Here is a 13449-nt window from a genome sequence, read left to right as displayed (position 1 = left end):
TTGGAGGTGGGTGTTTATTTCCAGTTTGACATTTTACTGACACTAATATGAATACTTTCATAATTAATTGGGCTCATTCACTAGAATGTATTTTAGGAATGAATGAATGACTGAATGAATTTATTAAGGTATAAAATTAACCCATGATTGTATGTATTAATGAATAAATGCCTTTAATCTGTTATATATTTTGTTTATTTAATTTTGGCATGATATTTTCTATTTTTGTAATTTACTTATTCATTTTTATTTCGGTATTTTACAAGTTTTTTATTTTGATATAAGTTTTTATTTTAACTAGTTTGATTATATTTAAAATCTGTTTTTTTATATATATTTTCGTAAAAATGCTGACTGAATGCATGAACAAAGAGAGCACGACAGACCAGTTGTAAAAGACTCGCGTTAGTGTCAGACGTTTCACAAATTCATTCTCAATTGAAATTATCATATGAAAATATATTTACCACGACTAGGCCAGATTAAGTGCCCATCTGCGTACGCCCCAATAAAGTCATGCAATCATTTTTCCCTGTGCAACAAGCAAGGAAATCTCACTCATTTATTTGCAGTGTGTTTGGATGATTCAGTCCCATTATATCTATTCATACAGACAGTACGTCATCAGTTTATTGTTAATTCGTTTAACATTTTTTCAATTTATTTCTTTCCAAACTATACTTATAATTGATGCACTATATTAAGTATTATATACTGTTTTATGTTCAAACTTGAATAACTGTTTACCTAGATACAATTGTTTACCTGCATGTTAATGATAGATTCTTAATATTTTCACAAATATTTCGATCTCTATATTCACTCTAATTTAGAAAACTAGTTGTATTGTTATCGAAAGTTAAATATTTGTTTGCAAATATAACTTTTTAAAGCATTGTACAAATAGTTAACTCGGTCAGCATTCTGCATATCAGTTGCACCATAACCAATAAATTAAATAATAATAAATTACAACAATAAATTACAGCGGCGACAAAGGGGCGAAGTTAACTGTCATATTTCATATTTAGTCAGTACTACCGAGAACTGCAATGCAGGCGGATTCCACGTACTGCTGCTTATGTGTATAGAAGTGTCACACAGACAAGCGGGTGTCGGCGCATTGCAGTACTCTAGGTAAGACTGAGTCTTTTAACACCGTTTACGTGTTATCAGTGAAGTATAGTAATGTCGGCCACTAATCACCGATTAATGGCAAAGGCGTAGATATGCTGATAGTATGGCGTGCCTAGATATTGAGTGTGTTTTAAGGTAGGTAATATAAAACACAATCAGTATACAGACTGTACACCGTAAGGTATACAAGAACACCCCCTTAATTAAACAGACACGCCCGATAGATGGACTGGTTCTGCTGTGGCAATTGTAGTGATCTTTTTTCTTTTCTTTTGAATCTTGGTCTGACGCATCATTGCCACGATCTAGTCTAGATCTATTCGGGGGCATACTCATTGATTATTCGCGATTTGCAATGACGTTATAGACAGTAGACGTGCGGCTGCGACGGTGGTAATTATAGAGAGCACGAACGAACATAACAGTCGTAGAAAATTCGCGTTAGTGTCAGACGTTTTACAAATTCATTCTCAATTGAAATTATCATATGAAAATATATTTGCCACGACTAGGCCAGATTAAGTGCCCATCTGCGTACGCCCCAATAAATACGACGGCATCTCATGATATTCTTGTTTAAAGTTTGGAATAATATAGTTACCAAGGTTACTGTAAAATCGCCTGCGCTTGGGCGTTCTTTTCTGGCATGACTATCATATTGATATGGCTAAGTAAGAAGAAATGTTATTTTTTGCAATGATTTCATTTCTACCTACTTGTCAAACCGTAGGTGTTTATTTCAAAAACTTACTTTTGCATTATCATGTGTCAGATGGCATATCGTAGCTTAATTGGTAATAATGCCATTTCAATGACAGGTATTCAGAATGTAACTGCCCAATGCCAATAAAGTCTCCATTCCTCTTTTTAAAAAGAACAAAATATTGATCAATATATTTTGTAATGATCAATATACTGGACAATTGGTTTGACATTGGGCAACCGGACAAATACAATACAATAGTGCACTACACGGTTTAAATTTAGCCAAAAATAGTACTTTCCAAAATGAACTCATGGCGCCCATATTAATGCGAAATTTATTCACATTGTGTTTCAGTCATTTGCAGGAATATTACATCTACATAGGCCTGTTAATCAGTTACCAAGATATTGGTCAATATTGAAATTAGCTTTGAATAAGCCATGAAGTGAGTATATGTGTGATGCGTGAATCTGATTGGCTGTCATGGTTGTGAGTATACTAATTATTAGTGTCCGCCATGTAGTGTGCTGTTCTTTACAAAATATATTCATAAAATATTGAAGATACATATGTGTATTCATATTGAATATTGAATTTGCCTTCATTTCAGTGATACGTCCTCACAGGAAGATGAATGTTTTGACAACCTGTATGCATTTATTCGTTGGTTTAGCTGGGTGTCTGTAAGTACACTTATGTGATGTAATTATAATAATAATAATAATTATTATTATTATTATTACAATAAATACAAACAATTAATGACTATCAAGAGGCTGTGAAATATTAAGTGTATAGAAACAGTCTATTTAAATATAAGTGCTAATATAAACTTAGAAGATATTTTTGATATTCAATTTAAAGGTATATCTAGAGTGGTGCTTTTTAATGCTTTCCGGAATATTATTTCAAACTTCGGGGGCTATATACTTGATAGCGGTTTCACCAATCCTAATTCAAAATTTTGGTGCATGGAGAACGCTGTACGTTTTGGACCTAGTATAACGGACTTGATCAAAATCAAACCATAATAATAAAGACTGTTAATCTACATTTTATTATTCCGGTTAATATTTGATAGTCTGCTGAAGTGTATATGCAAAAAGTGAGTTTAATATGAACGAAATCTCAGTAAATATTGAGAATTATTGTTCTTGCTATCAGTGAAACATTACTGTTATCAATCGATACATCACATTCACTGTGGTCACATAAACAAACTTATCTATGCAAACAGTTTCTAGTTGTCTGCAAATCTAGCTGTTTGTTCTTAGTATATGTGTATATATAACGAACTTGTACATCCGGAAATGTTTTGAAATCGGCAAATGTCGTCATGAAATCAGTATTATTATGTGACTTAGAGAAAGGCGCTGATTTGGAATTTCAATTTCTGGCCTAGATTTAGGAGGAACGCATAGTTCAGTTTTGTCGTCAAATTGTGAGTTTTTATTTCAGTGTGATCCACTAAAGTTCGTTTTTATTATAATAATTGATTTTATTCAAATCAGAGTAATAAATAGTAAAAGTCTTCCTATATTTTACGTCAACAATGCAACGTGACATAGCAAATATTTACGGGCCGTAATTTTGTGTAATCTACGCATATGCATGGAGGCAGTGTTATTACGTGAATTTCACAGAGGAAATTGCTGACACGTATATTAATTTCAGTGCGATTCACTATAATTTTTTCTTATTATTGGGAAATAATTGTTCATATTATAACAGTGCTAGCTATAACGCGAGTCGTTCGGTGTTTACAGCTGTAAAGCAACGTGACACAGCAAATATTTACGGCCAGCAATTTTACGAAATCGATGCAAATAAGCAAACGGCAGAAACTTTTATACTACAATGTCTTTAAAAATTTACAAACGTCCTGTTTTTTTACACAGCAATTAATGTTGTTATTTTGGAGTTAAACAAGAGGTTTTCAATTTGTTCCAATCTGCTCGCGAATTCTCAGCTCATGAATATTCTTGCATAAATTTGTATATTGCGCAGAGTTTCGGGGATCACCCCGGAGGACAGAGCATGCAGCTTCTCGGACCTCCTCGAATTTTGATCACCTCCCTTACGTGAATATATTGTTGAGAAATAAGTTGCAAACTGGAAAGGAAGTCTGTAGTGCAATGAATTAAAAACAAAAATACCAACATGGAATTCAAACAGTTTTTGTAAATAAATGGGCACTATGTGCATTATATTTACTAGCTGATATAATATTTCATTTAGATACGATTTAAAAGTGCTCCCCATACTGTTTGACGGAAGGATTCTGTAGTAGTTATATCATTAATATAAATTAAGAAGAAATGCCATGTATATATGTGTGGTACGCCGCATGTAATATTTTGTTTCTTTAATTTAGTGTTGTTCATTGCGATTTATTGATTTCTTGATGTTAGATATCTTTTAAACCATTTTAACACAGTGTTCTAAATTTGAAAGTAAAGTATTAAGGTTCACGGGAATCGAACGCTTTCGAAAAGTCTATGAACAAACCAGCTGACACGTCTCCCTTGTCAATTTCCACCAATATAATTTTGACCAGACCTATAGGGAAGGTTTTCCCTAAATTAAATATGCAATAAATTATGAATACGTAATGAGAATTGTTGACTCATTGATATTGTGTGGTACATTATAAATGAAATATATTCGTCCATGGTGGACAATGTGAAAATACCATTTGTCTTGCTGCCATTTGTCATTCAAGTAACTTTCTTTATTCAAGATTACGTAAGTCCGTCATATCCACGACAATATGTGATTATTTATTTTATATTATTCATCACAGATTTGTGTAGTACTTGCCTTAACATTTTTGCAACGAAGAAAGTTCATTCATTTGGATAAATTAAATGGACGTCCTGGCATCATATAGTAAGTACTGTTTGAGCTCGTATTATGTTATTATATTTTTAGGCTTTTAACATATTAATAAATTGTCCACGTATTTTATCAACAGTCCTGTCAATTTACTAGATGACCGCAGGAATAGGTATTGTTATGCTGCTGCGTTTGGTACGGTGACTGGATCTCTTGTGTGGTTCTTTGCCTCTATAATATTTGGCGACGGTGACCCATTTATGATTGATGATGTGTTACCTGTCATCAAAAGTAAGAGGGCTGTATTCATTTTATATAATAATTAGTAACTACTACGTCTAATATACTCGTTATTGACAAAAATGCTATTGTTAGTTTAATATTACTTTAGTATATTTATTCACCAACAATCAATTAGCATTTCACTCATTCCAAGATGAAGACAATATTGTTGGCATGTTAGTACATTGTATATCGACACTTTAATAACATATATATATATATATATATATATTTACAAATGTGTTATGCCATATGAGAAGATACTAACATATGAACTAACATTGTTTGATTTCACTAATTTTTATGTTTTCATTTATAGTATTGTATGTCGTTCTTATTGCACTTATATGCGGTTTCACGTACTATCCATTGTTTATCGCAATCACCATGGAAACCCTGGTCACTGTCGCTATTGGTACTGTCTATGCGTATACTTTCATGATTACAAGTTTAGTTACTGTCTTTTCCTGTGGCACTAGTGTGGTAAGTATTTAATTATTCACACGTGTCATTGGCGATTACTCACATAATAATATCTAAACATTGAAGCTGAAATACTCATCTATGTTGCAGAACTGGTCGGAGGTATTAATATCATTGCCAATCACCATCTGTGCCGCATTCTTATCTGTGCATTTCTCCATTGTTCTGGTGAAAATGATTGTAGCAAGAATAAGGACTGGGCAGTTCATTGGAAATGAAAATGAGGTTGGTAACAAATGATAATCATAATCCGTTATCCTATTATATCCAGCTTTAGGACATATTTATTTATATATTCCTTGATAGAAATTGACAATCCGATTGATTGCACATGGAATGTGAATTACACAGTAACATAATGAGTTATACTTAAATTATAACATTATGTTTGTCTTGGCAATGAACATCCAAAACTACGTTTAGCATACATCTTTCCTACACAATAACAACACTTTAATTTGAATTATGTAACATACTACTTCATGTAATATTAAATAAAACATTAATTAAAACCATGCGTTTTTGTACTTACAAAATGACATTGTCCGCTGAACAAAATACACAGTAAATGTAACATCTAGTGTGAAATATTAGCAGTTATTGATTTATCAAGTATAAAACTATTGGGATGAATTGAAAAACTTTGAAACCCAAGTTATATTAACACTCGCCAGATAAACATGTAAGCACGCCGTTGTTTGAATTCGCGCGTACGCGCGAAGTTTCAGTGGCTTTGTCGTAGATATTTACTTTGCAGAAAAAAAAAACCCTAAACATCGAAACGATGTATCTTACTTCATAGTTATTCTGACACATTCAGTGTTTCGTTGGGATGGCAAAAGTTTTTCTTGCCTTGGAAGAAACAGCGGCAGCACAGTCAACGACAATTTGTTTTGCGCAGTATTGTTACGCTGTTGTTTCCATGTAGTCATGTAACCCAGTTCTAACCAATCACAGAATGCGTAACAAGAGTGATATATGGTAAACATACAAATCTTCTGTGCAGTAGCATATACTATCCATTCTCCATCATTGCATTTTATGTAATAATTCGTTTGATATAATGTATCACATTTGACCAAATTCAATTGGCAACAACAAGCTTTGAATTTTGTTTTGACCATGAAGTTTTCACTTTACACTATTGTTACAAAACAGGGTTACGCTACCCTGCTACCAGGGAAGATGTTAAACGCAACATTTTATATTAAGTAACATTTCACTCAAACTACAGTGTTGAGTTTAATCCCTTCCTTTTTAAACCAGTCGGCACGATCGGTAATAAATTAACTTTTTTATAATATTAATTATTACCTCTATCAAGCCATTGGAGATCGATAATTACAACTTCCGTTATGTCAAACTATTGCTGTATAGTAGTACCATTACAAAAGAAGAAGCCAGGTTAGTAATGTTCTATCATGTTCTATCTATTAAGATAGGTCTCTATGAGTAGTAAATGTTGTGTCAAGTATAGACGTTATTATTATTATTATTATTATTATTATTATTAATATTATTAATATTATTATTGAACATAAATATTTAAATTATAGTGTTGAGAATGACATTGAAACAACTAACAAGAAGTGCTTGAAGCGATGTAAAGACATACTTAGGATGTTTTATGTACCAAGAAAAGGTAATGTTGTATTAAATAAACAATTTTGTTCACGCTTGTTGGCAAGTGAGACACTTTTGGGAGACACCAAAATCACATTATAATGATTTAAACAAAAAGTATTTGTATTTGCAGGATTTAAATATTCAACACGACTCGTAACCACCATGGTGCTTTCTTTCATTCTCATCTACCAGGTAGGTTTAGCATATTGAAACATCGATGAAAGCAATTATTTTAGTGCACGGGGAACCACATTGATGTTGATGACTTTTTTAAAGGAGTATCATAGTTAATATTATCGTTCAAAGGAATTGACTGTGGTAGTGTGCCATTTTTGCACATTGGGACACATGTTGACGCAACTAGAGTCTATTTAGTTATTGTTAAATTGAGGCGAAGATAAAAAGCATCACATAATAACTACAAACATTGGAAATTAGTGTATTCAATTGATACTAATATTGTACAACATTCATCAATTACTCGATTTCCATATTATGTTATTCTGAACAAACCAGTAATCGAATCTGTGAGTGTCAAATCCATTTATCTAAAACCAATTTCGGATTTTAATGAGACTTAGTAAATAGATGCCCTGGCACAATACTCGGAACATGTTTTGTCCGTGCATATTAATTACCTAGTTTGCATATTATTCGCTAATTTTAAACTTTTGTTCAATTGTTACTCACAAACATGATTGATTTCTATACATATTAATGTACAAACTAATTACCAAATTAACAAAAAATATCTCAACCACTCATCAGTTCATGGTTAAATTCTGTGCTTACTAATTGCCTTATTAGCATAAATTAACTAATTGATAGGTGTTCCACTCATCAAATGTCAAAGATATTTGGTACAGATCAGACTACTCCAGGGTTAAAATCTATAAATATATTACTTCATGTGACCTCATTAGTATGCATAAGTTTAATATCTCAAGCACTGTTGTTATAATGCAACTTTTGCTATAATATAGAAATTTGACAAGAAAGCATATGGCCATATATAGCTATGTGACTATCTTTATTATGCAAAACTTAAATATTCCATGCACTGTTGCAGCCTAGGATATGCATTTGGTGCTATATTGACGGCATCGGACAAGAGATATTACTAACCTATCAGATGATTGTATGTGGTCATGTGATCTTATTAATATGCATAACTGTAATGTGTTAGGCACTGTTGTAGATAATGAAATACAACTAGTGCTACAATGAAGACATCGTACAAGAAATATGACCTATGTATCTGATGTGTATATATATGTTCATGTGACCTCAATAATATGCATAACTGTTATACCTTAAGTACTGCATCTATAACTGTGTTGTCGGTCAAGATATTTGAAATATCACGACATCATATATCGTCAGGATTTCATTAATTATCTGTAATGATTATAGTATAGTCAATTTGAGCCACCCTGATCACTGCTTGCATCTATATTTTTAAATGCCATATTTTTTTCTATTAGAAGCAAATCTGCAAATCAAGGCAAATCATGTGGCCAAAATAAGACATACTTCAATAATGTTTATACAATAAATACAATTTTTGCTTCATGTGAATTAGAGATGTGCTTCTAATAAGGGGAATACAGTATTCCATATTTGTACTTCATGCTTCCAATACCCTCAGCACACACTAGTTTTATTCTAAGCTTTCTTTGATTGCATAATTTTGTTCAAGTTATATATAATTGGAATGTATGTAGTGCATTTAGTGGCGACGTCGGAAAACGTCAGGAAACCAGTAACAGGTAATCAGATTTATTGCCAAATATCATGAATTATCAAATTATATGGATGGCAGGGGATTATTTAATATAATTTACTTTCCTTTATTATATAATACGATCTAATTGAAATTACTCTGCAACTCCCCGTATTTAGATTTTACAGTCTGCATGTACATCTCACTGTCGGCAACCTTTTTACTTACTATATGCGTGATACTACACATAATGCAACAGTACAGGTACGATATTATGTTTCAGTATCAATTGTCACAACACTAATGACACACAGACATGTAACTGTCAATGTTAAATGTTTCAGTATCAATTTTTACAAAACACGAATTCCTGGTTTGAACAGGTCTTTCTATATTCGGTAAATACTCCTTGTACTCATTTATGAAAGAAAATTAAATAACATTATCTGAATTAAAGGTTTTAAGGTAGAGATGCAGTTTACTTGGCAGGTATTTTAATTAGTTAATTAGGAAACCAAGATGACCTCCCTTGTCCACAAAACTATATATTTTCGGAAAGCTTATTGTATGAATTTTAAAATGTTGTTAGTATTTTTTATGGACTCTGTAGTTTGAAATATGCACAAAAATGTGTGTTTTTGGTTAAAAGTGATTTTAAAAAAATAGCTTCTAAACCATGCCTCTGTTTCCTGTCAAAATTGGTTTACGGGTACATCTGTTTACTATGAAGAAAGTGCCGTCATGAAAACTGTCTACCAGTTGTCAGTTTTACAGGGCAGCAGCTTAAATTTCATTACTTCAAGTTTATGCATAAAAATTAACCCCCAGGCTAGTTGTCTGTACGATTGTTGTAACACTGTTCAACCAAAAATAATGCCCTGACGGCGTTTTGAATATAAACACATTGTCAATCATTTGTGAAAATTTCAAAACAAAAGGTCAAAGCGTCTAGTAGATATTTTTTTTTAAAGTTCTGGAATGTGCACCAAACAGAAACTGAGAAAATTGCTAATTTGCATAACAATTCACGCAGTAAGAAGTTTGCTAATGCTCATGTTAAAAATGGCTGTAACAGTTCCAAATTTGAATGTATTACCGTTTTGTAAAAAGTTAAATATAGTGCATAATATGGAGATCCCGTCATTTCCTTTTTTCACCATGTTTCTTTTTTATTATTTATGTGCAGCTTGGCTAAATCTTGCATTCAAAAGAGAGAATGTTTGCACCTGTTATATATAATTTAAAATCGTCTTTTGAGTATGCTCCACAATTCACAATTCTACAAAATTTTAACAGTCTATAGCCAAGACAATTTGGATAATAAAAAGCAAAAAAAAAAGAAATTCACTCCCAGGTGCCCACGAACCTGCATCTCTATCTTAAGTCTGTGTAACAAAATTACACTTTCTCTTTTTTTAATTCAGGGAGAATATGCTAGCTGTGTATAGAGGAGACCATTCTTTAATTCCATCTGTGATTGAAAACACAACGTTGTCCTTTAGTCCAGCAATGCGGGTGGTAAGACTGGCTCGACATTATATAATGCATGCTACTCGTGACATTGATAATTCTTCATTCATATATCACAAATGATAATTCGTATATGATAAATCTCTTTTCCGTTTGAACATATCGCAAACAAACTGCATACCTCGTATTCCCGCATCTCCTACGACGTGTCTAATGACCTCAAGTCAGTATTTCGTCCTTGGCTTTGTTTGATCCTCTGTATAAAGTATTATAACTGATTTATTAGTTGTCTTAATATTACGTGATTTCCTGAGATTCTATGACCATCCGAAAATCCGTGGCAATTAACACTACTATATGTATACTATTGTACAGGTATCTGCCAGTCGATACATGGGATTTCAAGTTGCCTATATGATTTGGGGTAAGGGAAAATATGTTTTAAATTGTAATCGTTTGATTGAATCCCTTTCATGTGAATATTACATTTACTAATATGGAACATGATCTTTCAAAATATGTATTCATTGTCCATTATGACGTTTATGATCGGTTTAGCTTTTGCAACTAAACGATGCTGAGTAGTTGCGAAAGTGCAACTATTTTAATATTAAACAATTCTATTTTGTAGGCTTTTTCATACAGTTTTTGGTTATTGGTATTGGAGTTTTTTTACTGGCAATTGTTTTGGGTGACGATGCTTGCAGGAAAGTACTGTGGCAACTACTCGAATATTTAGGGTGCGTTCTTATTTACAAGCATTTACTTCGACTTCCTAAATATTTACCATACATCATATGCCATACAGAACATGTATAGAAATATACAAACCTGCATACGTCTTCTAGAAATATAGTCATTCTGCAATTTGCTAGGGCAATTTTATAATCTATCCCTGCTCCCTGAAATAAACGTGACCATTGACGACTCTGCGTGCCCATGGCGATGTTTACACGCATTATTGAGGTCGCACGCACAGTGTACACCATATGCGATGCACTCACATTGACATTTCGGTTTAAATATTGTTGGCAGTACTAGATTGAGTAGTCATGCGTACAGTCATAATTAGATAAATTATATTCATGTCTTAAACAATACTAATCAGCAAATCATTAAAATACACAGATTATGACACACAAATTAGATAATTAATATGTACGGATTACAACCAAAAACTAATGAAGTATGTATCCAACAGTACACATGAAACGCATTCCATTGCATTATTGAAGGTTATTCAAATACATCCGTTGAATTACAGTGGAAAAATCACACCACCGCGTTACACAACGTCTTCCGATACGTGGTGATATAACTGTAATAGTCGCGTATAAATAAACCACCACAAAATAGTGAGGTAGCGCTTGACAAGTAATTTCCATTCAACGAACTACATACCGTGGCGTGTTAATTTATTATTTTAGGCCAATAATTCTGGTCGGCTTATTGGTGACCCTTGGACAGTACCTTATGGCACGATTTGTATTTCTTCAAGATCATGGGAAAGTGTTTGCATTGGACAACAGGTAAAGTGTTCTTAGTCATATGTGTTACTTTCTGTGACCAATCAAATAATGACGGAGATTTAAGTATCTTTCATTTCCGCTATTGCTTCTTACAGTATCTTCCGCATGCAATATATAGTGAATTAAACTTCGAGTTAAAGTAAATGGTGCTATTCTGATGCCTTCTGTCGGCGTATTATCACTGATTTTGGGATACGAGATATTATACATGTTGCTTTTACATTTGTACACCTAACAAGCACAAGAAATGCGCACATACTGTAAAAGCAATGTTTGGAAATATTATTTGTTATCATTCCGATGAGTATCTACCCATTCGCATATAACCTGCGTTAATTTTAGGCTTAAAAGTATGAAATATAAGATGTCACTATAACATGCATCCAGAGAGATAATACCCCGCAGGTAATAAGAATGAATGAAAACAAGTCGACTAACGTTATTTGAAAATCGTCACGCGAACAGCGTGCATTGTCACATAGTAATCTCAAACTCAATGATTCGTGTTTCATTTCAGGCGTCTTTTCCACAACTTTACCTACTTTATGTTCTTTTACAACGTGTTCCTTGGAATTGTATCGTGTGTGATAAGATTATTCAAATCGATTATAATCAGTGCATTCGTGATGTCACGTATTGATCAAAGTACGCTCCCCAGAAAATATGAAAGATTCGACCCAGGTAATGAAAAGTTACTTTCGCTACCAGTTTATATAATTGACAATCATTTCGTATTAATTTTCTTATTTCTCCGTGGTGTGTAAACAAATGGAAAGAACAGAGAGCAAACACTTTGGTGATTTTATGTACCAAAAAAGTTATAAAAAAAATAGTGGGGATTAAATTCCGCTTCGATTAAGTTCGAATGACAACAATCAAAGTTACATTTACTTATTACGTATTATAATTATGTTTAGGTTACAGAGCTTATGTTGGATTTTTACAATTAGAGAATGCTCATACCCATCCGATTCTGGTGACATTCTGCAACTTATTGATGAGTGCTGTCAATGAGAACTCTGCGAAATCGCCAACTAAACATTCTCAAATGCAATTGGTTGTTAATATGGAAAACGGCATTGAAGGTCAGAGCTGGTGTTAAATTACCGACTTTTCATGATATTGTAATGCTATATTTAATTATGGCAATTGTTGGACATCATTGGTTCATAATATTAGATAAAGGATGGAGGATTGCTTTGCGGCCATGTTGCTTCATCCCTATATTTATATAACTATTTTGATTTATTGACAGAAGCAGTTGACACTGGTAGTAATCGTATTGTATCAGTTTCTCGGCGTCGACAAGTTATACGCAATAGGTGGTTTGTAGCCTTGACCTTGGCTCGTAATCCTGGATTACAACTAAAACGCTACAAATGTGACCCGCAAGTAGAAATGGAGGGAATACCTGCTGTCATTGACGATGTTATAGTGGCAGGATTGGGCCCGGTGATTACAGAGTCTTTCACCTGAGATAGTTTTACCTAAGATGGCACTGACCGTTCTGTTTCAAGATGAAGTACAATTAACGTTATAATCACAAAGGGTTTAACATTTTGAAAAAGAACGCTTTCAATTTTCATAGTTACTTAATTCATTTCAAAATAAAACAAAATGTTATGATGCAATAAAATGGAAGAGTTGATCTACACATA

General features: G+C 33.0%; 2 protein-coding genes across 3 annotated transcripts in view; both read left to right on the top strand.

Annotated features, from left to right (window-relative positions):
* LOC146735102 (receptor for retinol uptake stra6-like) overlaps positions 1–9987 on the top strand; it is a 10652-nt gene extending 665 nt beyond the window's left edge. Inside the window, exons 2-10 of the mRNA XM_085507370.1 lie at positions 2454–2526; positions 4647–4732; positions 4818–4969; positions 5280–5443; positions 5534–5668; positions 6768–6847; positions 7000–7085; positions 7200–7261; positions 9979–9987. Coding sequence (XP_085363496.1) covers positions 2454–2526; positions 4647–4732; positions 4818–4969; positions 5280–5443; positions 5534–5668; positions 6768–6847; positions 7000–7085; positions 7200–7261; positions 9979–9987 — 847 coding nt within the window. The remainder of the gene's footprint in view (positions 1–2453; positions 2527–4646; positions 4733–4817; positions 4970–5279; positions 5444–5533; positions 5669–6767; positions 6848–6999; positions 7086–7199; positions 7262–9978) is intronic.
* LOC100372386 (stimulated by retinoic acid gene 6 protein-like) lies at positions 9648–13449 on the top strand. Of its 2 annotated transcripts, none has more exons than XM_085507134.1 (7): positions 9648–10310; positions 10638–10686; positions 10894–11002; positions 11690–11791; positions 12309–12472; positions 12709–12876; positions 13053–13449. In XM_085507134.1, the coding sequence occupies exons 1-7, from the start codon at positions 10224–10226 to the stop codon at positions 13265–13267; spliced, it is 894 nt and encodes a 297-aa protein (XP_085363260.1). In that variant the 5' UTR covers positions 9648–10223; the 3' UTR covers positions 13268–13449. The 2 variants fall into 2 exon arrangements, with proteins under 2 accessions (XP_085363260.1, XP_085363259.1); XM_085507133.1 differs by having other exon boundaries at positions 13047–13449.

Source organism: Saccoglossus kowalevskii, chromosome 13, assembly GCF_978046115.1.
Source record: "Saccoglossus kowalevskii chromosome 13, keSacKowa6.1, whole genome shotgun sequence".
NCBI lineage: Eukaryota > Metazoa > Hemichordata > Enteropneusta > Harrimaniidae > Saccoglossus > Saccoglossus kowalevskii.
The sequence above is the reverse complement of the archived record's forward strand: the minus strand, read 5'-3'. Positions and strand labels throughout refer to the sequence as shown.

Bases quoted from the DNA above. Each gene is read 5' to 3' on its own strand.
- LOC100372386 (XM_085507133.1), top strand. From the start codon at position 10,224: ATGCTAGCTGTGTATAGAGGAGACCATTCTTTAATTCCATCTGTGATT. The intron at 11,003-11,689 runs GTGCGTTCTTAT...TTATTATTTTAG, and splicing joins CAACTACTCGAATATTTAGG to GCCAATAATTCTGGTCGGCT. The intron at 12,877-13,046 runs GTCAGAGCTGGT...ATTTATTGACAG, and splicing joins TATGGAAAACGGCATTGAAG to AAGCAGTTGACACTGGTAGT.